Below are 27,250 nucleotides of genomic sequence, written 5' to 3' on the forward strand. Positions count from 1 at the left end.
GGACTATTTGGTGAATATTTGAGCTAACAATGATGAGATGAATAGAAATAAGGTAAGTTTTAAGCACAGACAAGTTTATTTAATGGCCCAAAAAAGTGAATGACAGACAAAGGCGAATGATTCAGTTTTTTTTAAAGCTTCTTCCAATACCCTTCTGAATTCAGCAACAACTTGAAATACTATATATACTATATATAGTATTACAAAATATCATTTCAATACCAAGATTTGACTTGAAACCACAATAGGATAAGAAGTGTTTAGATTTAAAAAAACATATCAAGGGTTTAGTATTAAACTATTGTGTATCATACACAAATGTTAAGCAGATACAACTCCTTTTAAATGTTGATACAAAATAATGGTATGACTATATCTGTGAGACTGTGATGATATAATAGGTTAAAATGTTCAAGTCAATGCATTGAAAAATATTGAATAACAACATGTGTTTGTGAAACACTATGCCCCCCCCCCCCCCATATATTTGACCTTTGACCTTGAAGGATGACCTTGACCTTGAATTTTACCACTCAAAATGTGCAGCTAAATGAGATACACATGCATGCCAAATATCAAGTTGCACTCTTCAATATTGCAAAAGTTATGGCCAACGTTAAAGTTTGACGCAAACGAACAAACCAACAAACAGACGGCAAAAACAATGACATAAAAAAGACAAACTTGAAAATTAAAAAGATAAAAAATAAAAAAAATTGCCTGATAAAATCAAATGTAAGGGATGAGACTTATCATAAATAAAAATAAAATTTGATAAAATAATTAAAAACCTGTTTTTCCATCCATCAATTGGACCACAGTTTTTACAACATTGTCAGGCAGCTTGGGTGTCACGGTGTATTTACTCAAACACACCTTAGCAATCTCTAGCCTTTCCTCGTAGTTAGGCATTTCGACCTTAATAAGTCGACTAAACATTCCCTTTGAAAATATAAACTGAAAAAAAGATACAAAATCACAACAATGGTCAAATACATTTTGATCTGGTGGACATAATATAACATTTCTAACAGAAATGAGCTTTACAAAATCATGCTAACAAAATAAATTCAACTTTATGAGACACCTAATAAGATAAGAAAAACCAAAATTACTTTCTGCAAATTTTTAAACATAAACATGGATGAACGTAAGGGCATTTTGAGTTCTATATATCCTAGCAACATAATTGTTGAAATCTGCCTTTTAACTTCTACTCTTCACATGATTAATATCATTATCATTTGTGCCAATTAACTTTGAAATCCAATCATGATCAATAAATGTAATGAGAAACAAGAGATGTGTTTGTCAGAAACACAATGCCCCCTTAAAGCGCCGCATTTTTCTTTTTTTTTTTACCTTTGACCTTGAAGGATGACCTTGACCTTGACATTTCACCACTCAAGATGTGTAGCTTCATGAGATACACATGCATGCCAAATATCAAGTTGCTATGTTCAATATTTCAAAAGTTATTGCAAAACTTTACTGTAAGGTTAAAGTTTTGGGACAGAATGACGTAATGACAGACAGAAAGAAAGACAGACAGGCCAAACACAATATACACCCGATCGTCCGGGGGCATAAAAAAGGCACATTTTTTTATTTTCCGCTTTATCCATGTAAGTAGTACGCTGGAAACCATGTTACGGTTAAAACGTTTACTGGTACCAAATATTTCATCTCATATCATCTGGAACATAGGCCACAGACCAGCGTCCACTCTAGCCTCTCCGTTTTGAGTGAATCTCACCAGCTGTCCCCATGTTTGGCCCATCTGATTGGCATCTGCATCTAGGTCTGCGGGCAAAGTTTTTCTAGGCCGCCCTCTATTCCGTTTCCCTTGGGGACGTTAGGTGAGGGATGTAGGCATCCAAAAGTGACCTATCCATTACCAATGTCTCTGATGGATGCCTTTTTAACAGGCTGCTGCTTTGTTCTTCTCCATAGGCCTTCACTGGTGATCTTGTCAGGCCAGATCTTCCTGGGGCAGGTGTTGATAAAGATGTGGGTTTTGTTCATGTAGGGAATAGTAGTCCTTCAGGTATCTTCTCCACAAAGTAGAACTGGCTTCACAATGGCATTGAAGAGTCTGATCTTGGTGTTGAAGCCTATCGCGCAGGATCCCCAATGTTCTTCAGCTCATGAAAGGCTGATATTTCTTAACTGATGCGGGTTCTGACGTCGGCATCTGTTACTCCATGATTGTCCAGAATGCTGTCGAGATAGGTGAAGCTGCCCACCTTCTCCAGTGCCTACCCTTGGATTGTGATAGGTGTGTCATTGCATGCGTTGGTCTTGAACACCTTGCTCTTCCCTGAGTCAATGGCGAGGCCCAGTCTAGCTGATTTCCCTGAATCAATGGCGAGGCCCAGTCTAGCTGATTTCCCTGAGTCAATGGTGAGGCCCAGTCTAGCTGATTTCCCTGAGTCAATGGTGAGGCCCAGTCTAGCTGATTTCCCTGAGTCAATGGTGAGGCCCAGTCTAGCTGATTTCCCTGAGTCAATGGTGAGGCCCAGTCTAGCTGATTTCCCTGAATCAATGGCGAGGCCCAGTCTAGCTGATTTCCCTGAATCAATGGCGAGGCCCAGTCTAGCTGATTTCCCTGAATCAATGGCGAGGCCCAGTCTAGCTGATTTCCCTGAGTCAATGGTGAGGCCCAGTCTAGCTGATTTCCCTGAGTCAATGGCTAGGCCCAGTCTAGCTGATTTCCCTGAGTCAATGGTGAGGCCCAGTCTAGCTGATTTTCTGGCAATAATGTGTTTTTCCCCTGCATCTGTTGTTGGATGTGAGAGAAAAGAGCTCGATTGTCATCAGAATTCAGGTCGTCTTACTGCTTCCAAAGTGACCAAATATCAATACTGGTAGATCTCTTCAAGAATATAATAAAATTTTAGTTCAAAATCTTTAATAGAAGTTAATATATTACCTTCTGCAAATCCTTCTGCGAAACAGTATCATCCTCATTATAAACGCCAAGCTGGACAAAATGACTAGTGTTGCCTATATGTTTCAACCAGAATTCGCGAGATTCAATATATTCGTTCAGATCCCTCTCCCTAAGAATACAATAATATTGGCAAGTATTTAGATACAACATTCAACAAAAACATTGAAATGTGTTTAGATACATTAATTAGCAATAAAATATAGGTATTTTAGCAATGAAGTACATATAAACATTAGAATGTTTTCAGAAACAATAATCCACGATAACATTGAGGTGCATTTAGACACACTAATTATCAATTGCATTGGTATATGTTTATTTACATTAATGGACATTAACTTTGGGATGTATTTGGATACATAAACTGTCAATTACATTGGTAAACATTAAGAAACTTTAATAAAAACAACAACACAGGGATCTTTTTAAGTTACATAAATAAACAATACCATCAGATGTGTTATGATACATTATTTAATAATAATATTGGGATATATTTAGATACATTATTTGATAATAATATTGTTATGTGTTTAGATGCATTATTTAGTAATAACATTGGGATGAGTTTAGAAACATTAATTAATAATAACATCGGATGTGTTTCGATACATTATTTAACAAGCGATGTGTTTGTGAAACACTATGTCCCCATATATATGACCTTTGACCTTGAAGGATGACCTTGACCTTTCACCACTCAAAATGTGCAGCTTCATGAGATACACATGCATGTCAAATATCAAGTTGCTAGCTTCAATATTGCAAAAGTGACATTAAATGATTTTGACCCATATATTTGACCTTTGACCTTGAAGGATGACCATAGACCTTTCACCACTCAAAAAGTGCAGCTCCATGAGATACACATGCATGCCAAATATCAAGTTGCTATATATATTTTGCAGAAGTTATGGCAAATGTTAAAGTTGGGGCAAACAAACAAACCAACAGACAGGGCAAAAACAATATACCCCCACTATAGTGGTTGGGGACATACAATAACATTGGGATGTCTTTAGATACATTATATAAAAATAGCATTGTTATGTGATTTAGATACATAATTTAATAATAACATTGGAATGTCTTTAGACATATAATTTAATAATAACATTGAGATGTGTTCAGATACATTATTTAATAATACCATTGAGATGTGTTTAGATACATTATATAATAATAACATTGAGATGTGTTTAGATACACTATTTAATAATTACATTTGGATGTGTTCAGATACATTACATAATGTTAACATTGGGGTGTGTTTAGATACATTATTTAATAATATTATTTGGGTGTGTTTAGATACATTTTTTTTAAATAACATTGCTGATTGGGGTGTGATTAGATACATTATTTAATAATAACATTGAGATGTGTTTGGATACATTATTTACTAATACCATTGAGATGTGTTTAGAAACATTATTTAATAATAACAGTGGGATGTGTTCAGATACATTATTTAATAATACCATTGAGATGTGTTTAGATTCATTATTTAATATTAACATTGTTATGTGTTTAGATAAATTATATTATAATAACATTTGGATGTGTTTAGATACATTATTTAATAATACCATTGAGATGTGTTCAGATACATTATTTAATAATACCATTGTTATGTGTTTAGATACATTATTTAATAATAACATTTGGATGTGTTCAGATACATTATTTAATAATACCATTGAGATGTGTTTAGATTCATTATTTAATATTAACATTGAGATGTGTTTAGATACATTGTTTAATAATAACACTGGGATGTGTTTAGATACATTATTTAATAATAACACTGGGATGTGTTTAGATACATTATTTAATTATAACATTGGGATATGTTTAGATACATTATTTCAAGCCACACACTTTGCCTCTGACCTTAAAATGAAATACATGTTAATCAATACATATAGGTGCAATTTAAAAGTGTGCAATATTGTCATTAAATCTATATCCTAGTTAGCAAGTAATTTATCATTTTTCAAACGGTACCACTTTTAAAAACCGACAGTAGGATTTCTATACGTATATGTCCATCTCGACAAACTCGATTATTTTTAAGTTTTAAAATACAAAAAGACGGATTTCTACTGTGTAACCACCAGATATATTCTAATTGGCATAGATAAAATTAAATTTATAGCCAAGTTAGCAAGTAATTTATAATTTTTTAACCATACCGCTTTTAAAACAGAAAGAAGGATTTCTATACATAAACGTCCATTTCGACAAACGCGATTATTTTTAAGTTTTAAAGCGCAAAAAGACGGATTTCTACCTTGTTACCACCAGATATATTCTAATTGGCATAGATAAAATTTAATCTATAGCCTAGTTAGCGAGTAATTTATTGTTTTTCAAACGGTTCCGCTTTTAAAACATAGTAGGATTTCTAAACGTATACGTCTATTTCGACAAACATGATTATTTTTAAGTTTTATAAAGCCCAAAAAAGACCAGATATATTCTAATTGGCATAGATAAAATATGTTCCTTATTTATACTTAAATTTACTATGCCAAATAAGTTGTGTGGCTTTAATAATAGCATCAGGATGTTTTTAGATACATTATTTAATAATAACATTGAAATGTGTTTAGATGCATTATTTAATAATAACATTGGGATGTGTTTAGAAACATTATTTAATAATAAAATTGGGACATGTTAGATATATTATTTAACAAGCAAATTTGTTGAATTGATATCCCCCGCCAATATGCTTTTGGACACAAAAGTGTTATATCTGACACTCAAAAAGCATTTTTTCAAGATACAAAGGGCCATAACTCTGTTATTAACAGATGGTGTACAATGCCATTTGGCGTGCACCATCCTATTATACATATATATACTCATACCAAGTTTCAATGAAATCCGCCAAAGCACTTCCAAGATATGGCTCCGGACACAAAAGTGCCTATAGTAAAAAGCATTTTTTCAAGATACAAAGGGCCATAACTCCATTATTAACAGATGGTGTACAATGCCATTTGGCGTGCATCATCCTATTATCCATATATATATACTCATACCAAGTTTCAATGTAATCCGTCAAAGCACTTCCAAGATATGGCTCCGGACACAAAAGTGCCAGGCGGACGGAAAGACGGACGGACAGATGGACGGACAATGCCAAAACAATATCCCTCCGCCTATGGTGGGGGATAATAATCAATGATGAGGATGTCTTCAGATACGTTAATCAACCATTAAATCAGGATTTGTCTTTATGATACACTGTTCCATTGTAACATATAGGTTGTGTGTGATACATAAATAAACTTTAACATAGGAATAAGTTAAAATACACGTACCAACTTAGACATAATAATAACATAAAATATTTGTTATTGCATAACTTATTGTTGGGTGTGTATGATGAAGTATTTAGCTTGAAATGTATGTGCTTAATCTAAAGATCTATCTTCAGTGCATAACATCACTCAGTTTACAATTCATTATTTTGAGTATGTTTTTAAACAATGCACACATGAAGTATTAGAAAACTCTGTTACAATTGCAATACACAAAACTGGTAAATAATGGTAATCAGAGTCACTAAACTGTGTTCATTTAAAACTAAAAACAAACTTACGTCATTCTATTTATGTCTCTCAGCAATCTGACGATGGCATCGACATCAATGTACAAAATGAAGGACTCAGGCCAGGCAAATTTGGTTTCAGCCAAAAAAAGGAGCTTTTCTGTGAGTTCAATGAAATAAAAACAAGTTGATACCTTGCTTATAGGAGATCTAACTTGAACAAAATATATACCCCCCATATGTCAATTTCACAAAGCGATCCCATCTGAGAGTCTGACAGGTTCAAATAAGTTGCACATCATGAACGTGCATGTCAAAAAGGTAATGATTACAAATGATGAATCTTAAATCAATTTTCTAACAAACAATATCATTATAACAAGAGGGCCATGGGCCCTAAGGCGCTCACCTGAGACCCGAAGGAACTAGCTAAAAATGTGACCTAGAGTGTTCACAGGCCATTAACGATCCAAACCATTTTCGAACTCAACCCTCGTATCCAGGAAACAAATGTTCTGACCAAATTTCATGAAGATTGGGCAAAATATGTATCTTCTTGATTTCTTGACTGTTCACATGTTTTTATATTGAGAAAACTGCCCCAACCCCTGGCGGCGATGTTTTTCAAATGATCACGACCATTTTCAAACTCATCTGAGATATCCACAAAACCAATGTTTTGACCAAATTTCATGATGATTAGGCAAAAAATGTGACTTCTAGAGTGCTCACAAGCTTTTTTTCCTAAGTAAATATAAGGGAAATGACCCCCCCGGCGGCCATGTTTTTTTTATGGATCCGAACCCTTTTCAAACTTAACCATCGTATCCAGGAACCAAATGTTCGGACCAAATTTCATGAAGATTGGGCAAACAATGTGCCTTCCTTACTGTTCACATGTTTTCACTATATACATATAGAGAAAACTGACCCACCCCCTGGCGGCCATATTTTTCCACCGATCATGGCCATTTTCGAACTCTTCTGAGATATCTATAAAATCAATGTTTACACAAAATTTCAAGATGATTAGGCAAAAATGTGACTTCTAGAGTGTTCACAAGCTTTTTTTACTATCTAAATATAAGGAAAATGAAATGACCCTCCCCACTTGCAGCTATGTTTTTTTACTGATCCGAACCATTTTCGAACTCAACCGTCATATCCAAGAAACAAGTGTATGTTCTGAACAAATTTCATGAAGATTGGACCAAAAATGTGACTTCTAGTGTTCACATGTTTTCACTACATACATATAAAGAAAACTGCACCGCCCCCTGGCGGCCATGTTTTTTCACCGATCGATACCATTTTCAAACTCGTCCGAAATATCAATAAAACCAATGTTTAGACCAAGTTTCATGAAGATTTGGCAAAAATTGTGACTTCAAGAGTGTTCACAAGGTTTCTCTATAGCCATATAAGGAATACTGCCGTGCCCCCTGGCGGCAATGTTTTTCAGTGGACCGAAAACATTTTCTAACTCAACCAACATATCATAAGGACAAACATTTTGACAAATTAACATGAAGATTGGGCATCAAATGTTACTTCTACAGTGTTCACAAGGTTTTTCTTTTTTGACCAAGTGAGCTAGTTTTTGACCCAGCATGACCCAGTTTTGAACTCAGTCCAGGTATCATTGGGACAAATGTTCTGACCAAGTTTCATGAAGATCAGACAAGAAATGTGGCCTTTAGAGTGTTCGCAAGGCAAAATATTTATAACGCACAATGGATGCACGACGGACGACGGACAAAAGGCGATCCCAAAAGCGTTGTGCTCATGGTGAGGTAAAAATGGTGCAACAAAAGCTGTCCTATGATAAAGCACTTATCTATACTTCCACTCTGTTAATGTAATGTTCATGTTTTGTCAATCACCAGATATTTTGAGCACAATAACTCTTTTTCTCATAACAGTGACCTCGGCCTTATTGGCCTAAACTGCATATAAATAAACATATTGATGCAACTATCCACTTGTGCCCACTGCAATAGCATGCCGACGTTCTTGGCAAAATGCAGGAAAAATGTTATTTTAAACAAAATTCGAAGGCCCGTTACTTCATAAACAAGGGCTGTTTGTAAAACATGCATGCCCCCCATATGGGCTGTCAGTTGTAGTGGCAGCCATTGTGTGAATACGTTTTTGTCACTGTGACCTTGACCTTTGACCTAGTCACCTGAAAATCGTTAGGGGTCATCTGCCAGTCATGATTAATGTACCTATTAAGTTTCATGATCCTAGGCCTAATTATTCTTGAGTCATCATCAGGAAACCATTTAACTGTTGCAAGTCACTGTGACCTTGAACACCTGAAAATTAATAGGTGTCATCTGCCAGTCATGATCAATGTACCTATGAAGTTTCATGATCCTAGGCGTAAGCATTCTTGAGTAATCATCCGGAAACCATCTGGTGGACGGACCGATGGATGGACGGACCGACGGACGGACAGACCGACCGACATGTGCAAAACAATATACCCCCTCTTCTTCGAAGGGGGACATAAAAAATAAATGGACCAAAACAAAACTAACAAGAGCACCGCCTTGCGGGTGCAGACCGCTCATCTATTTTCTTTTTAAAGGTGAAGGGACTCTCATTTTCAATCACAAAGGAGGGAGGAGTGGAGTGAAGAGGGGTGTATAGTGTGGGGTTGTGGACATTTATTACATTATCTTCCAAAAAAGCGAAAAAAAAAAAAAAAAAATCGGGGGGAGGGGGGGGGGGGGTTGGGGGGGGCGGGGGGGGGGGGGGGGGGGGGGTTGGGTGCGATGGTTGGACGGTATTTCAAACATAACAGTTTTAAAAAAGAAATGGGAGGGGGGGGGTATAGTGTGAGGGTGTGGTGGTAATTTGTGAGATGATCTTAAAAAAAAAAAAAAAAAAAAAAAAAAAAAAATGGGGGGGGGTGGGGGGGGGGTGGGGGGGGGTATAGCGTGAGGGTGTGGTGGTCATTTGTGAGATGATCTTAAAAAAAAAAAAAAATAAATAAAAAAAAATAGGGGGGGGGGAGGGGGAGGGCACGGGGGATGGTTTGGGTGGAGTCTATTGTGGTATGTCAGGTAAGAGTAGTTTCATCAAAGTATCAATCAAATCTAATCATAAATAAAGAAGTTATGGCAATTTTAGCAAAATTTAATAATTTGACCTTGAGAGTCAAGGTCATTCAAAGGTCAAAGTAAAATTCAAGTTTCCAGGTACAGTAACCTCATGATAGCATGTAAGTATTTGAAGTTTGAAAGCAATAGCCTTGATACTTAAGAAGTAAAGTGGATCGAAACACAAAATTTAACCATATATTAAAAGTTACTAAGTCAAAAAAGGGCCATAATTCCGTAACAATGACAACCAGAGTTATGCAACTTGTCCTTTTACTGTACCCTTATGATAGTTTGTGAGTGTTCCAAGTATGAAAGCAATATCTATGATACTTTAGGGGTAAAGTGGACCAAAACATAAATCTTAACCAAATTTTCAATTTTCTAAGTATAAAGGGCCCATAATTCCGTCCAAATGCCAGTCAGAGTTACATAACTTTGCCTGCACGGTCCCCTTATGATAGTTCATAAATCTTGCAAGTATGAAAGCAATAGCTTTGATACTGTAGGAATAAAGTGGACCTAAACACAAAACTTAATCAAATTTTCAATTTTCTAAGTATAAAAAGGGCACATAATTCTGTCAAAATGCCAGTCAGAGTTACATTACTTTGCCTGCACAGTCCCCTTATGATAGTTAGTAAGTGTTGCAAGTATGAAAGCAATAGCTTTGATGCTTAAGGAATAAAATGGACCTAAACACAAAACTTAACCAAAATTGTCAATTTTCTAAGTATAAAAAGGGCACATAATTCTGTCAAAATGCATGCCAGAGTTATCTAACTTTGCCTGCCCAGTCCCCTCATGATAGTAAGTAAGTGTACCAAGTTTGAATGCAATAGCATTGATACTTACTGAGAAAAGTGGAACTAAACGCAAAACTTAACCAAAATTTTCAATTTTTTAAGTATAAAAAGGGCACATAATTCTGTCAAAATGCACGCCAGAGTTATCTAACTTTGCCTGCACAGTCCCCTCATGATAGTAAGTAAGTGTACCAAGTTTGAATGCAATAGCATTGATACTTTCTGGGAAAAGTGGACCTAAAGGCAAAACTTAACCGGACGCCGACGCCAACGCCAACGCCGACGCCGACGCCAAGGTGATGACAATAGCTCATAATTTTTTTTCAAAAAATAGATGAGCTAAAAAGGTATCTGTTACTACTTTAGTTACACTCACATGCTGGATCATCCCGGATATGAACCATGTGTAACGGGCATCTGCATGGGACTGGGGCTTTACCTAGTTCCTCATGAATGCTTTAGGCTTTATATTATATGTACATAATATGCACAGCTCAAAATTCTGTCTGATAAAAGCTTTTTACATTAAAAAAAATACGTCCCAAGAATGTCTCTTAAATCAAGTTCAATCAACCCAATACATCGTTACAAATAAACTACATGTTGCCATCGACATCAATGTGTGTGTCATTTCTGGAGAAATGCTCAAAACATGAACGTGATAAAAATCTGTTATCAAACACAAAGCTAAAGTTTTAAATTGACGATTTGATGTATCTAACTGAGGTTCTAGAGATAGACCATGTATTCCGATTGGTTGTTTACAAGACCTATCTCGCAGAAGATTCCTAAGATAGTTGTTGTCATATTTTCAAATTCGGAATACTCTACGCAGTCTATTTCAAAACTTTTCACATTTTCATGCACCACCCAGGGTTCATTCAGAAATTCTCCAATGAAATTCAAGCACTTTTTAAGCACTTTTCAAGGGAAAACAAGAGATGTGTTTGTCAGAAACACAATGCCCCCTATTGTGCCACTTTGAAGCCATAAATTTGACCTTTGACCTTGAAGGATGACCTTGACCTTTCACCACTCAAAATGTGTCGCTCCATGAGATACACATGCATGCCAAATATCAAGTTGCTATCTTCAATATTGCAAAAGTTATTGCAAAACTTTAACCTTGGTTAAAGTTTTGGGACACACTATGACACAATGACAGACAGACAGGCCAAAACAATATACCCCCGATCTTTCGATCCGGGGGCATAAAAATCCAAATTCAAGCACTTTTTAGTCCGACCAACTAAAAACTGTATATTATTGTGTCCAATACTGACAACCTTTTTCGTTAAATTGGTATCTTCTTGCTTAACATTCTAAGTGACTTACAACAGTCTGCACTACCCTGCTAAAGTAACACTGTTTAACTAAAAGTAAGATATTTCATTATGATATAGTATTTGACCAAAGGCATTACACATACCAAAACAAAACCTGTTATTTGTATTGAATATGTATTCTAAATGTTCTATATGCACTCTTATGTGGCCTTCCAGTATAAACAGATCAGAACTGTCATATAAAATTGTGAAAAAAAACAACGAATTTGGACTAATGAAAAATATATGAAATTATATATTTTTACCCTTGGTACTTTTTTCAAGCACTTTTGAAGCCCAAAATAAGCACTTTTCAAGCATTTTTAAGTTTATATGCAAATAAGCACTTTTTAAGCACTCCACAGCCTTTATAAGCACTTTTCAAGGAGAACATTGAAATTCAGGCACTTTTCAAGGTCTGTGCGTACCCTGCCACCGAAGTGTTTGAAACTTGGATTAATATCATTATTATGTGAGCCAACCATATCAAATTATTTGTTCTTATTCGCTTTTAAGGGATATATTTATGAATTGTGTCTATTTATGCAAGAGCATAGTAAATGTTTCTGATATTACCAATTGAAGTGCCGCCTGGATATCCAGGCTGCGAGCTGACATTGAAAAAACCTTTTAAATTTGCATCTCCCAGCGACCCGGAGGGTCAATACCTGGGATTTGGATTATTGCAACTTCACATTTACCTTACCTAGAGCAATTGACCAACACCGACATCTGGGTGAGTTGTATTGTTAATAATAGTGAATAGTGAATTCACTAAATACTCAAGCATATTAATTGCAATTTAACGTTTTAAAAGCTAGTTTTATTTGGATGTCGTAAAGATATAAATTCCAAACAACAATCAGAATCACAATATTGAAAAATTACCTTTACTATTTAAATCCAGATAGAAGTCCAGCAAATGCATGAAAATCTGCAGTTCCGATATCAGTGGGACTTGACATTCCGAAGCAAGGGCCCTTATAAGAGATCTCTTTCCTGTGCCAGCTGTCCCTGTCACTAAGATGTTCCTCGATGCTTGGAAAACCTTAAACAACATTGTACAGGTCTTCACACACAGAAACAGCTATTCTGGTCTTAAAATCAAAATCTCCCACATTGTATGTGATTTTTTTGGTCAATTTAGAAAAGTACCGGCAGCACCCCAATTGGAAAAAATATGCACGAAAACCCCTTACATTGGGAATATTCGCCTCTTGAAGTCTTTATATATATGGTGTATTTTATTTTTTGCTCCCAAATACTTAAAATTGATAACTAAGTGTTGTCAAGTTGTCAATAGTATATTTACTTGGGATCAAGCCATAGAACTGCATAGGGAAACTAACTAAATGTGACTTAAAAAAAAAAAAAATTCAAACCTTCAATTGGATTTTTTTACAGCAATAATTGACTTTTCATAATTGGGAAAGTGCCGTTTTCAGGTACTTTGTCAAGAGGGGAAAAAAGTGCTGAATTGTACTTATGAAATATCAAATGAATCAGTCAGACACCCCCTTGACACATGTTGGTATTTGTAGCTCAACAAATGGTCCTATTTCATATGCAATGAAATTAGCAGGTATTCAAAAAAATCTTAGCCTCTCTCTGTAAAAACCAACCTCAATGCGTGTGTTATATAGTGTCATCCAATATAAGCCTGTGAAGGCAACACAGGCTCAATGCGTGTGTTATATTGTGTCATCCAATATAAGCCTGTGTAGGCAACACAGGCTCAATGCATGTGTTATATTGTGTCATCCAATATAAGCCTGTGTAGGCAACACAGGCTCAATGCATGTGTTATATTGTGTCATCCAATATAAGCCTGTGAAGGCAACACAGGCTCAATGCGTGTGTTATATTGTGTCATCCAATATAAGTCTGTGTAGGCAACACAGGCTCAATGCATGTGTTATATTGTGTCATCCAATATAAGCCTGTGTAGGCAACACAGGCTCAATGCATGTGTTATATTGTGTCATCCAATATAAGCCTGTGAAGGCAACACAGGCTCAATGCGTGTGTTATATTGTGTCATCCAATATAAGCCTATGAAGGCAACACAGGCTCAATGCGTGTGTTATATTGTGTCATCCAATATAAGCCTATGAAGGCAACACAGGCTCAATGCATGTGTTATATTGTGTCATCCAATATAAGCCTGTGAAGGCAACACAGGCTCAATGCGTGTGTTATATTGTGTCATCCAATATAAGCCTGTGAAGGCAACACAGAGTAATAAGGGACTAGGATAACAATAAGCTTTTATGGAATATTTGATTTCAAGGGATTCCCTTCTAAAGCAAACTCCAGTAAAGATGGAGTGTTATCCCTGATAAGCCTGTGCAGACCACACTTTAAATTATGCACATGCATTTAACCCATTTATGCCAAGTGCACTCTCCCATCCTTCAAAATTGGATCAATTTATTTCCAAAATAAGGGATGTCTAGTATATTTATTTCTATATTTAGAATATTTCTTACAGAAATTCCTTTAAGCAAACAGCGCAGACCCTGATGAGACGCCACATCATGCGGCGTCTCATCTGGGTCTATGCTGTTTGCCAAGGCATTTTTTCTAGACGCTAGACATAAATGGGTTAACCCTGTTGTCCTAAGATGCAGTTCATTTTCAATACACATAAACAGCAGATCCAGTGAGATTTGGATTTTTCTGATAGCAAGTGTTGATTTCAAAGTTATAAAATGACTGAACTCTAGAGACAGCGTTTCCAACAGAACATTAAATTTAATTGAATGTACATACCGGTACATGTATATTTAATTAAATTCAAAATCAAAGTCGCACCTTACATATATTTACAAAATTAACATTGTTACATTTAAAGTTCAAAACAAGGTGTGTCACTAGATATGACATTTTAATGTTTGTTAAACTTGTTCTGTACAAGGAGCTTATAACAGGTACATGAAATAACAAAAAAACAAGAGTGCCAAACTGTCACAAGATACGCCCATTTAAAGGTTTTGAACAACTTGATAACTTTACCATGGCCCATATTTGAACTTGACCTACATATCATCTAGACACAACTTCTGACCAAATTTGGTGAAGATGGGATGAAAACTACTTCAATTAGAGAGTGGACACCATATTTAATGCTTGAAATGTACTACCGTAAGTGACCTCATGACCTAGATTTTGACCCGGCATGACCAATATTTGTACTTGACCTAGTTATCATTTAGACACAACTTCTGACCAAATTAGGTGAAGATTGGATGAAAACTACTTTAATTAGAGAGCTGACACCATGCTAAATGCTTGAAATGCACTAAGTGACCCTGTTACCTAGTTTTTTGAGCCAGCATGACCCATATTCGAACTTGACCTAGATATTGTCTAGATACAACTTCTGACCAAGTTTGGTCAAGATCGGATGATTCCTTCTTCAATTAGAGAGCTGACACCATGCGTAATCCTTGAAATGCACTTAGTGACCCCGTGACCTAGTTTTTTAACCGATATGACCCATATTTGAACATGACCTAGATATTGTCTAAACACAACTCCTTACCAAGTTTGGTGAAGATCAGATGAAAACTACTTCAATTAGAGAGCGGACACCATGCTAAATCCTTGAATGCACTAATTGACCCCGTGACCTAGTTTTTGACATGACATGACCCATATTCGAACATGACCTAGATATTGTCTAGATACAACTTCTGGCCAAGTTTGGTGAAGATCAGATGAAAATTACTTCAATTACAGAGCGGATCCCAATCTAAATCCTTGAAATGCACTTAGTGAGCCCATGACCTAGTTTTTGACCCGGCATGCCCTATATTTGAACATGACCTAGATATTGTCTAGATACAACTTCTGACTCAGTTTGGTGAAGATCTGATGAAAGCTATTTTAATTAGAGAGCAGACACTGCTGTGGACGCCGCCTGCCCGCCTAGAAACGGTGAAACTATAATATTGGGCGTATAAAAAGGAACTGGAAAAAAGGAGCATGGGGATGGTATAAAACAAATTGTACAAAAATTGGGAAAAACATGTATATTTATATTGTCTCACCCATTTAAATTATTTATAATTCATTACTTTTGACCATGTATTTTGACACCTTTACATATCACTGAGGAGCATGATAGTTGAACAAGATACTCCATCTGGCCCAAGCATCTTGTTAAAAATCATAGGAGTTGGGCACGTGGCCAATTCACTGAAAAACTATCAATTTGTCATAAAACAACATTTTTCATTGGCCACACGCCCAACACTTGTGGTTAAAAACCATTTTATAATATTTAAACCGTTGCAGACATTGAAAAGTTACTGAGTCTAAAGGAAACAAGGGACAAAATTGTCACAAAACCAGGTTTTCAGTTGAAAAAAAGTCTGATAAAGGGAGACAATTCAAAATGTGTATTGTTAACCCCCTTGTGTAAAATTGACCTTGATTTCAATTAGAAAAAAAAAGTCTGATAAAGAGAGACAACTCAAAATCAAAATGTGCATTGTTACTGATTGCTCATAGTTACATAGTTGTTTCAAAATCAATCTATTTTTAGTTGTGGCGACCTTGACCTTGGATATATTAACGTAATTCTTTCGCGCGACACACTGTCCAATAATGGTGAACAAATATGCCAAATGATTTTAAAATGTCACAATAAATGACATAGTAATGGCCCAGACAAGCTCATTTATGGCTATTTTTGACCTTCAAACTCAAATTGTGACCTTGACCTTGGAGATATCGACGTGATTCTTGTCTAATGATGGTGAACAAATGTGCCAAATGATTTAAAAATCTCACAATGAATCACAAAATAATGGCCCGGACAAGCTCATTTATGGCTATTTTTGACCTTCAAACTCAAATTGTGACCTTGACCTTGGAGATATTGACGTAATTCTTTCGCGTGACACACTGTCTAATGATGGTGAACACATGTGCCAAATGATTTTTAAAATCTGACAATGAACGCCAAAGTTATGGCCCGAACAAGCTAATTTATGGCCATTTTTGACCTTCAAACTTAATTGTGACCTTGACCTTGGAGATATCAACGTAATTCTTTCGCGCGACACACCGTCTAATCATGGCGAACAAATGTGCCAAATGATTTTAAAATCTGACAATGAACTACAAAGTTATGGCCCGGACAGGCTTGTTCCGCCCGCCCGCCCGCCTGCCCGCCCGCCCGCCCGCCGACATCGCCAATCTAATAACCAGTATTTTCCTTCGGAAAACCTGGTTAAAATTTTTTAAAAGTCATGAACTTTGACTTTATTTGATACCCTGACCATCCACTAAGGAGAACTACAGTAAATCTAAAACATTTTCCAGCCATACAGAAAAATAATCTGAATTTTAAAATCCTTCAAGGTAGGATCACAATGTAACTGACCAGAAAATTTGTAATACCCGACACACACCTTACCTTCTATGGGGCATAAAACACACTACAATTGGCAATAGATTATTTTTGGGTCATGTAAATTTTGCATTAAATAGATGCTGTTGATCGCTGTCTTTAAAAAAAATGTCATTTACGTCAACTGTAACTTTTGGTGCGAATGTCACACATGAAATACATCTATTTGGGACATGTTCTTGGAAAACAGGGCTTAATGTATGTATGTAAAGTGTTTTCCCAAATTAGCCTGTACTGACTGCATTTTCTGCCAATACTGGATATTCACTAGGAACAGACTTCCTTTAACCCTTTGCATGCTGGGAAATTTGTCGTCTGCTAAAATGTTGTCTGCTGAATTTCTAAAATTAGCATTTTCTTCGATTTTTTTCAAAGAATATTATCAGAATAGCAAACAGTTTGGATCCTGATGAGACGCCACGTTCTGTGGCGTCTCATCTGGATCCAAACTGTTTGCAAAGGCCTTCAAAATTCGGTTCCCGCACTGAAAGGGTTAAAAGAAAAATAACTTTAAAGTGGAAAGTGTAGTCTCTGATAAGCTGGTGCTATGATGACATTTTCAGTGTGTTTCTCTACCATTTTGGGAATGGGGTTAGCTCCCTTTGGATTGGGAAAATTTGCGGCGTTTAAACTAAAATTGGGAAATTAGTGCTGTTGTTGGTTTGCTAAAAAATGCTTCACAATTTAGAATACAAGTGTTTTCAGTATTATATTTACTAAGGTAGAACTACTATGGATGAGAGATGAACAAAATATTGAGATCTAAACTGAAACAAAATGTTTCTTTGTGTTGTTGTTTTTTAAACCTTCTATTGGGAATTTTTAACGCTCATTTGGGAAAAATTCTTTTTTCAATTGGGAATGGGGCCGATTACCAGACCTGATTTTCAATGAAAACAAAACAAACACAATGCCCCCTACTGCGCTTTACACTCATATATTTGACTTTTGACCTTGAAGGATGACCTTGACCTTTCACCACTCAAAATGTGCAGCTCCATGAGATACACATGCATGCCAAATATGAAGTTGCTATCTTCCATATTGCACGAGTTATTACCAAGGTTAAAGTTTTGGGACAGACACACACATACAATGACAGACAGGCCAAAAACAATATACCCCCGATCATTCGATATGGGGGCATAAAAAATGTACCCACTGATTATATACACACATGAATGAACTTTTTCAGTGCTGGAACCAAATTTTGAAGGCCTTTGCAAACAGTTTTGATCCAGATGAGGCGCCACAGAACATGGCGTCTCATCAGGATCAAAACTGTTTGCTATTCTGATAGTATTCTTTGATAAAAAATCAAGGAAAATGCTAATTTTAGAAATTCCGCAGACAACATTTTAGCAGACGACAAATTTCCCAGCATGCAAAGGGTTATGCCCCGTTTACTCAGAGTGAGACAAAATTAATGAACTTAGGACTTGAACTAGTTTTCACCTACCATGTTCATGGAGGGATTTTTGAAGTAGTTTACAACCTTCTGAAGCTCGGCCTTGGCATCATGCAAACCACCGATGTCTTTCAGAAAAACCTTAAACGTAAACATTAAATTGGAAAACATATCACATTTGTACAATGCTATTTAATTTAAAACATTAGCGAATGTGATAAAATGCAACCATATATGCTGGACTACTTGCGACATTTTTTTTTGCTACATGCTACATGACACAGATTGCTCTGTTTCCGTGTTGCAAACTCAGTACTTAATTGACCATTTGAAATAACAAATTGTTAACCAGTTGAAATATTATTAATTTAACACCACACGATTTAGGTCATACAGAGTGTGCTCGGATTTTAATTATCAATGTAAATGAAAACTGTTCACACCAGTGACTCATAAATCCAAATGCAGTAGTTATATTTTATAAGTAAATAAAAAAAGGAAACCATAGGCAATTTCACTCTTGACCAAAGGGGGAATTTTTTTAAACAATAAAAGGTCATTCAAAGGTCAAAGTAAAATTCAACTTGCCAGGTACAGTACCCTCATGATAGCATGAAAGTATTTGAAGTTTGAAAGCAATAGCCTTGATACTTTAGAAGTAAAGTGGATCTAAACACAAAATGTAACCATATATTCAAAGTTACTAAGTAAAAAAAAGGCCATAATTCCATCAAAATGACAACCAGAGTTATGCAACTTGTCCTGTACTGTCCCCTTATGATAGTTTGCGAGTGTTCGAAGTATGAAAGCAATATCTATGATACTTTAGGAGTAAAGTGGACCAAAACACAAAACTTATATCGAATTTTAGTTTTTATATCAAAACTGTAAGGGGTAAGGGAACGAGAAACGGAGGGGGGGGGGGGGGGTGGGGGGTGAAGTTCCATGGCTGGGATCAGTTCCAAAATGGCTGGGTTAGCACAGACTTGTGATGACTTACCAAAAGCCAAGGTAAGCGAAAGCATAGATTTGTTCCCTTTGATGGAGCTAAAAGAAAGTTTCTTATTATCAAAGATGTAGATGAGAAAATCTGCTAAGCTTCTAGCACAGGGATTGAGGGGATCAATTTGCACTCGAATACACCAGTCAGAGAAGAGTTTGCAATTGGTGGGGGATAAGCGTAAGCGTCTAGTTGGAACCAAAGAGCATCTACTGGCCACGCTGCTGGGTCGTAAACTGGACTCATGTAGAGAGGACATCTGTAGATGCCTATGGTCGCAAACAGGTCAACCAGTGGATGACCGAACGTGAGAACAATTTGGTTGGCCACTTCCTGATGAAGTGTCCACTCCGACGAAAGAACCGGTAACTGGTGTTTGCGAGACAAACCATCAGCCAGGGTGTTAAGACGACCTGGTATTTGTTTGGACGAGAGAGAGATGTTGAAGCTCTTGCAAAGAATGAGTTAGTTCCTGGTTTCCAGATACTGGGAGTGACAGTGTGTTCCCCTCCCCTGTGCCTGGATGTAAGCCATGAATGATGTGTTGTCTGTTGACACCATCACATAGGAGTACCGAAGATGTTATTGGAAATAAGATACAGCTCGAAAGACTGCTTGCATTTCGAGATTTTTGATGTGCAGGTGAGACTTCTGAGAAGACCACATTCCTGAGATTATCAGGCTGAGTGGTTCCAGGTGAGCGCCCCAACTTTCCTTGCTCGCATCCGTTATGAGATATAAGGAAGGTTGCGGGTAAAGAAGCGGTGCTCCTGCCAAGAGAGTCTCCTTGTCTAGCCACCACTGAAGGTGGAGGCTAAGGACAGAAGGAAGGGAATCTGTGTAAGCAGATTATCCTGAGATAATTCTCAACAAGCTGAGAGATAGTGATAGTGCTGAATAGGAAGAAACATCCCAGCTGCACAAAGTCGGTTACAGAGCTCAGGATGCTGTTGAGGCACTGAAATTCTTGAGCTGTGATGTGAGATTGGGACAGAGCCAATTTGACCCATAGGAGGAGGTCTATAACAAATTAACGCGAGATCCTGACCCGATTGATGTGGGTAAAACAATTCATTCCCACGAAGGTGAAATCCTGAGAAGGAATGAGGTCTGATTTTACATCATTGAGAAGGAGCCCTTACGAGAGGAGTTCCGTTCAGGAGAAATCTAAGTTCAGCAGAAGCAGTTGACGATCAAGTTGGTGTAAGAGCCAGTCAACGAAATACTGAAGAAGTAGAGTTCTGTGTATTTGGAGGTATGGGCCGACTGCGGCTAGAGTGTGGTAAAAACTCGTGGGGCTGTAGCCAACCCAAAGGACATGGCCTGAAACTGGTAGACCTGGCCTCGAAAGGCCAAGCGCAGGTACTTCCTGTAGTTGTGAGGGATAGGAACATGGAAGAATGCATCTTCCAGGTCCAAGGACAATCCCCAGTTCATGAGTTTGATGGAGTTTCGTATGAAGGCAGGAGTCTCCATCTTGAAAGTCTGTTTGACAAGAAAAAAGTGTTGAACACTTTTAAGTCTATGACCTGTCTCCAGGAGCCTCTTTTCTTTTGAACCAGGAATAGGTGACTGTAAAATCCTGCTGAATAAGGGTCGTGAACCCTTTCTACCGCCTGTTTTTCCAAGAGTCCGAGAATGGAATCTGGAATTTGTGGATTCGGCGATATCAGATCTATGGAGACGCGGGAAATTGGAGGCCTTTTTTCAAATTGAAAAGTTAGGCCTTTTGTAACAAGGGAATGAACCAACGCATCCAAAGTTATTTGGAGCCATATATTTGCGAAGTGCAGAAGTCTGGCCCCGTTGAAGGCTTGAAAGTCTTCTGATCCGGCTTCGGTTTGCCCTTTTCCAAGAGTCCTTACCAGAAAACTTATAGGAAGACGGCCTGTTTTGATAGAAAGACGGCCTGTTTGGGGCCGGAGGCAGAATAGAAGAACAGCTAGGGAAAAAGTTGTTTTTCTTAGCATTCTTGGCCGGCAGGGCTGCCAGGGACTTAGACACTGGACGCTTAAAAGCCCCTTGGCGCTGGCTAGAGTTGTTTCTCGCTAAAGAAGCATGGATCTGGTCTTCACAGTCAGCCGTAATTGCCGCCTGTATCCTGCCTCCAAAAAGGGAATCAACTGTGAAAGGAGCAGTTCTGAGCGAGTTCACAACTGGTTCCAACAGGATATTTGGAGGCCGCGAGAGGATGCATTCTCTCCGGAACCTTAGCATTTCAGACATTGAAGAAGCAGAATTATGTGACAAAAACTGCGTCGTCCGCGAAAGATGAATTAATAAGGCCCGGTGTTCCTCTGGAACTGATTCCAACAGCTCCCAAGCCATATCCAAGGCAGTGGCCGCCATGAGGTCTAGCTGGTTAGCCAGACCTATGGATCTGCGCTCTCTTAGTTCCCAATTCTCCAACATGGAATAAAGAACTGAGATCTGGGTATAAGCAACTGGCATAGTAAGAGAAAGCTTGTTTATGTCAGGATCCAGAGCCGGCAGTTTGGAAAGGTCCAAAACGGTGGTTGGGTCAGGTACCCGGGACTTGTAGCTTTTACCGCCTTCAAGAGGTTTAGACTCAGCCAGGTCCTTAGGGTCTTTCCATGGTGATGGAGTAGGCTTATTTGTGTATTCCAGTGACTCGAAGACAGACATTGTTGTCAAGCCGATTGGAAGGCGGAAGTTGCCTCGAGACGTCGCCTTGCTTATCCTGTCGGGCTCATGTCTTCAGGCCACCAGTTCCGTGATGGTGACCCCAGAGCCTGTAGCCGACAGGGAAGGGCGAGGGCAAAAGTCATCATCTAGGGTCTTGAACATAAGTTTACAGACCTGATGAATAGAGGCCAAATAGTAATGTTCAGCCTCAACGTTAGCCTCCAAGTCCGCTTCAGCCGAACCGTCAACAAACCCAGTGGTTTGCATGTAGCTGGCGAAGACAGTAGGAGGAATACCCGAGGGAGGTATTTCACGACCTTCTAGCATCAATGGATCATTTGCCGGCACCAGAATGAAAAGAGCTGGGAAGGAAGGCCGACCAGAGACCAAGTCAGCGGACTGACTTTGGAAACCACCGGTTGTCGGCAGAGAATCAGTAGTAAAGGGCACAAAGTGTCCTGAAGACTGCTGAATCCAAAATGTATTTTGATTCAATGGGGTAGCATCCAGGGGTATACATCTAGGCAACGTAGAAGACACCCATGGGGCTGAAAAGGTAGCTGTGGTGGCGAGGTGAACCCCTGACCCTGGAGCCTGAGAGTTAAACAAACTTGTGTTCATAGACAAAATAGGTCCAGTGGCTGTAGAAGCTGCTGAAATGTGTGTGGAGGACATTTTGGAGACTGCGCACGTGGAAGGGAGCCCTGAGATTCCATCAAGGAACCAGAGGAGGACTGCCAAGGGGACTGGGGGGTCCAAGAGTGACTATGTGAGGAGGGGCCGAGACACTGTTCGGCTACGCTGGGAATGAGGTCTCCTGGAGTAGCATCTCCCCAAGCGTTGGTGTGATTGCCTGCGAAAGGATCGACGCCGAGAACTGCTCGGAGAAGGACAGCGTGCCCGATGTCCACTTCGGTAGTGATAAGGGCTCATCAAAGCAGACGATAAGTCCTTCGACGAGTCTGAGGAGGAGGAATGGCCAGAGACATCTGACGCTTCACGTCTGCGTCTGTGGCAAAGAGTAGGAACGCGACTGAGCCTACGGGTGTGAAGTGCCGACAATGTCGTGTCAATGTCTAGCCGGATGTTGTAATACGGTTGAACAGAGCGTGACACAAGTGCAGCGACTCTTTTCCTCAAGGAAGGGCTTGCATGACCAGTGATATGGCCTGGCAAAATGGAAAGACCAGTGGTAGCGCCAAACACAGAGTGACGGGACAGGCCACAGTATGACCGGTGACCGGACAGGTCATAAGCTGACCAGTGACCAGACTGGTAAAGGACTGACTGGAGTCTGGACCTTTAATTGACTGATCGGTGACCGGACCAGTCATTAGCTGACCAGTGACCGGACCAGTCATAGGCTGACTAGTGACCGGACCGGTCAAAGGCTGTTCGGTGACCAGACCGGTAATAAGCTGACCGGTGAATGGACCAATCAAAGGCCGACCAGTTGCCGGAGCCACGTGGTCGAGGACGGGTGGGGAAAAGTCATGGCAAGCCAGACTTTCCCAACTCCAACCAGATGCCAAAGAGCAACTCGAGCAAGATCTAGATGATCTGTTTCCACGCTTTTGGCTCTGAAACGTCCTACATATCCTAGCCTTACGCCAGATCACATCTGACCATTCTCCGCAGAATGAGCATTTGCGACCCGGCATGCAGCGGTCACATGAAAGGCAAGAAGGGTGTGTATCCTACTCTCCCTTCACGTGACCGTAAGAACCGTGTTTGGGGCATAATTACACAAAAGGCCAAACAATACAATGAAAATAACACAGATAATGATTTGCAGAAAAATCATTAAAATTCTCTGAACAAAACCCGACTTATACACAATGAACAAATCGATTTTCTGAGAATATCAAAATGGTGTTGTTGATGTCATAGTATCCGGAAGTAGAATGATTCTTGGTGAAATCGGTTTAGCTAAGCCATGTGACATAATGTGTTCTGGGTCAGTCTAAATCTTGGGCAATGTCAGTGTCGGCTCCAGAAAATTCCGGATAACTAACCCACCTTCGGAGGAAATAGCTATAGTGATAGCCAGTAAGGTATTCATGACATTAAAATAGTTATAAATTAAATCAATTTATAAGACATTATTCAGTATTATTTAATATAAATTATTTATTTTACTATGCTTAGTTATCGGCAATTAGCCTTTGTTTTACTCTGAGTGCAAACGACTGGGTGGGGTAACAATGCAGCAATACTACAAACTGAGCAAACATCTAAAAAGTGGTGATTCGAGAATAGCAGTCACTCGTCGACAACTGTCACTTTGGCCATTTTCCTTGACTGACCGCTGTTCTCAGTTTTGACAGTAGTTTCTGAGATATAGCCCTAAAAGTTTTGTGACAAACGGATGGACTGACAGAGTGACAGACGAACAAGCCCAATTCTATATCCATCCGCATTTGACGGGGGATAAAAAGTTTAGGTGAACATCTAAGGTCTTGTTTGTGTCTATTCACGGAGAGACATACAGATGTTAGATCAGAAAACCAGTCTTATAGATGTTCATAGCGATTCCATTATACCTCCTTTACTTGGTAAAAGGGACAATAAAAAAACATTAACAAGGCGTTCAAATAGTGAGTATCTTTATGATTAAATCTAAAATATTATCATTTTGAAAAGAGATATAATATTACTAGGGCTTTTCATTTATCATCAAATTCACTATCTCTGACTAAAATAACAGATAAAAGAAGGGAACTGCAATCATTTAACCGCATTGCAACAGTCAACAACACAAACAAAAATATTTGAACATGTACAATTCAGACAAATTATATTACTGAAGTCGGGCTTCTTCAATATTAAACGAACAAGACTATTGCCAAGCAATATTTGTCCCCTACCGGCTCCAACATTGTCAGACAGAATTTATTTTTATTTTTTTATTTTTTGCCATAGTAACCAGAATTTTTGACGTAGGAACCAAAAGAAATGACGTGAATAATGTCCATATTGCCATCTATCAATGTTTTAAGTTTCATGAAAAAAATATTAAGAACTTTTAAAGTTATCGCAGGATCCACAAAAGTGTGCAGGATCCACCATTTTCATAAGTATTTCTAGTCTATTTGTTGCCGTAGCAACCAAAATTCTTGACGTAGGAACAAAATGAAATGACGTGCATAATCTCTATTGCAGGATCCAGAAAAGTGGGACAGACTCACAGAGCGCAAAACATAAGTCCCCTCCGGTGAAACTGGTAGGGGACAATAAGCAAGAGCTGTCAGAAGACAGCGCGCTCGACTATTCGAGTGCTTGACAGTATAACGCAAGCCAACAAGGGGAAATTGTTCATATTCAATAAGGTCAAGGTAATATAGTCATATTCTAAGTTGAAGAGGACAATAATTGAAACATATTGATTGGTTATGTTTTAAAGAAATTGTACTTTATAGACGATTCTGAGTTTAGGTATATTTTCCACAATCTATTGAAAATTTGTAGACATAAAACTAATTAATCAGATTTTATTTCAAGTTTGATAGCAATAGCTTGGGTGGGATGGTGGAACGGACCTTCAACAAGAGCACCGCCTTGCGGGTGCAGACCGCTCATCTATTTTCTTTTAAAAGGTGAAGGGACTCTCAATTTAAATCACAAAGGAGGGAGGGGTGGAGTGAACAGGGGTGTATAGTGTGGGGGTGTGGACATTTATTACATTATCTTCCAAAAATGCGGAAAAAAAATGCAAAAAATAATAATAAAAAAATTTGGGGGTGGGGGTGGCCGGGGTGGGGGGGGATTCTTTGGTGCGATGGTTGGACGGTATTTCAAAAATAAAATAATAAAAATAAATATATTGGGGGGGGGGGGGTAAAGTGTGAGGGTGTGGTGGTCATTTGTGAGATGATCTTAAAAAAAAACAAAAAAAAAATTAGGGGGGGGGGGGGGGGAATTCGGGGGGGGGGGGGGAGGGCACGGGGGATGGTTTGGGTGGAGTCTATTGTGGTATGTCAGGTAAGAGTAGTTTTGTCAAAGTATCAATCAAATCTAATCATAAATAAAGAAGTTATGGCAAGGTCAAGGTCAAATTCAACTTGCCAGGTTCAGTAACCTCATGATAGTATGAAAGTATTTGAAGTTTGAAAGCAATAGCCTTAGAAGTAAAGTGGATCGAAACACAAAATTTAACCATATATTCAAAGTTACTAAGTCAAAAAAGGGCCATAATTCCTTCCGTCAAAATGCCAGTCAGAGTTACATAACTTTGCCTGCACAGTCCCCTTATGATAGTTAATAAGTGTTGCAAGTATGAAAGCAATAGCTTTGATACTGTGGGAATAAAGTGGACCTAAACACAAAACTTAACCAAATTTTCAATTTGCTGAGTATAAAGGGCCCATAATTCAGTCCAAATGCCAGTCAGAGTTACATAACTTTGCCTGCACAGTCCCCTTATGATAGTTAATAAGTGTTGCAAGTATGAAAGCAATAGCTTTGATACTGTAGGAATAAAGTGGACCTCAACACAAAACTTAACCAAATTTTCAATTTTCTAAGTATAAAAAGGGCACATAATTCTGTCAAAATGCCAGTCAGAGTTACATAACTTTGCCTGCACAGTCCGCTTATGACAGTTAGTAAGTGTTGCAAGTATGAAAGCAATAGCTTTGATACTAAAGGAATAAAATGGACCTAAACACAAAACTTAACCAAAATTTTCAATTTTCTAAGTATAAAAAGGGCACATAATTCTGTCAAAATGCACGCCAGAGTTATCTAACTTTGCCTTCCCAGTCCCCTCATGATAGTAAGTAAGTGTACCAAGTTTGAATGCAATAGCATTGATACTTTCTGAGAAAAGTGGACCTAAACGCAAAACTTAACCGGACGCCGACGCCGACACGAGGTGATGACAATAGCTCATTTTTTTTTTTCAAAAAATAGATGAGCTATAAATTAAATAACAAAATATTTGTTGTTAGTTTTTTTACCATGTTTCAAACAAGACTCGTTTAAGAAACACAATGTCCCCCTATATGACATTTGACCTTGAAGGA

The 27,250-nt window shown here is 38.2% G+C and overlaps 1 protein-coding gene across 3 annotated transcripts in view; it reads right to left on the reverse strand.

Annotated features, from left to right (window-relative positions):
* Positions 1-27,250, reverse strand: part of LOC127844291 (ATP-dependent zinc metalloprotease FtsH-like) — a 68,902-nt gene that overhangs the window by 13,142 nt on the left and 28,510 nt on the right. For all 3 annotated transcript variants that reach the window (XM_052374382.1, XM_052374381.1, XM_052374380.1), the window contains exons 9-13: positions 18,632-18,721; positions 12,642-12,801; positions 6,567-6,675; positions 2,933-3,062; positions 792-957 (exon numbers count right to left, since the gene is read on the reverse strand). In XM_052374382.1, the coding sequence (XP_052230342.1) occupies positions 792-957; positions 2,933-3,062; positions 6,567-6,675; positions 12,642-12,801; positions 18,632-18,721 (655 nt within the window). The remainder of the gene's footprint in view (positions 1-791; positions 958-2,932; positions 3,063-6,566; positions 6,676-12,641; positions 12,802-18,631; positions 18,722-27,250) is intronic.

Source organism: Dreissena polymorpha, chromosome 9, assembly GCF_020536995.1.
Source record: "Dreissena polymorpha isolate Duluth1 chromosome 9, UMN_Dpol_1.0, whole genome shotgun sequence".
Lineage (NCBI taxonomy): Eukaryota > Metazoa > Mollusca > Bivalvia > Myida > Dreissenidae > Dreissena > Dreissena polymorpha.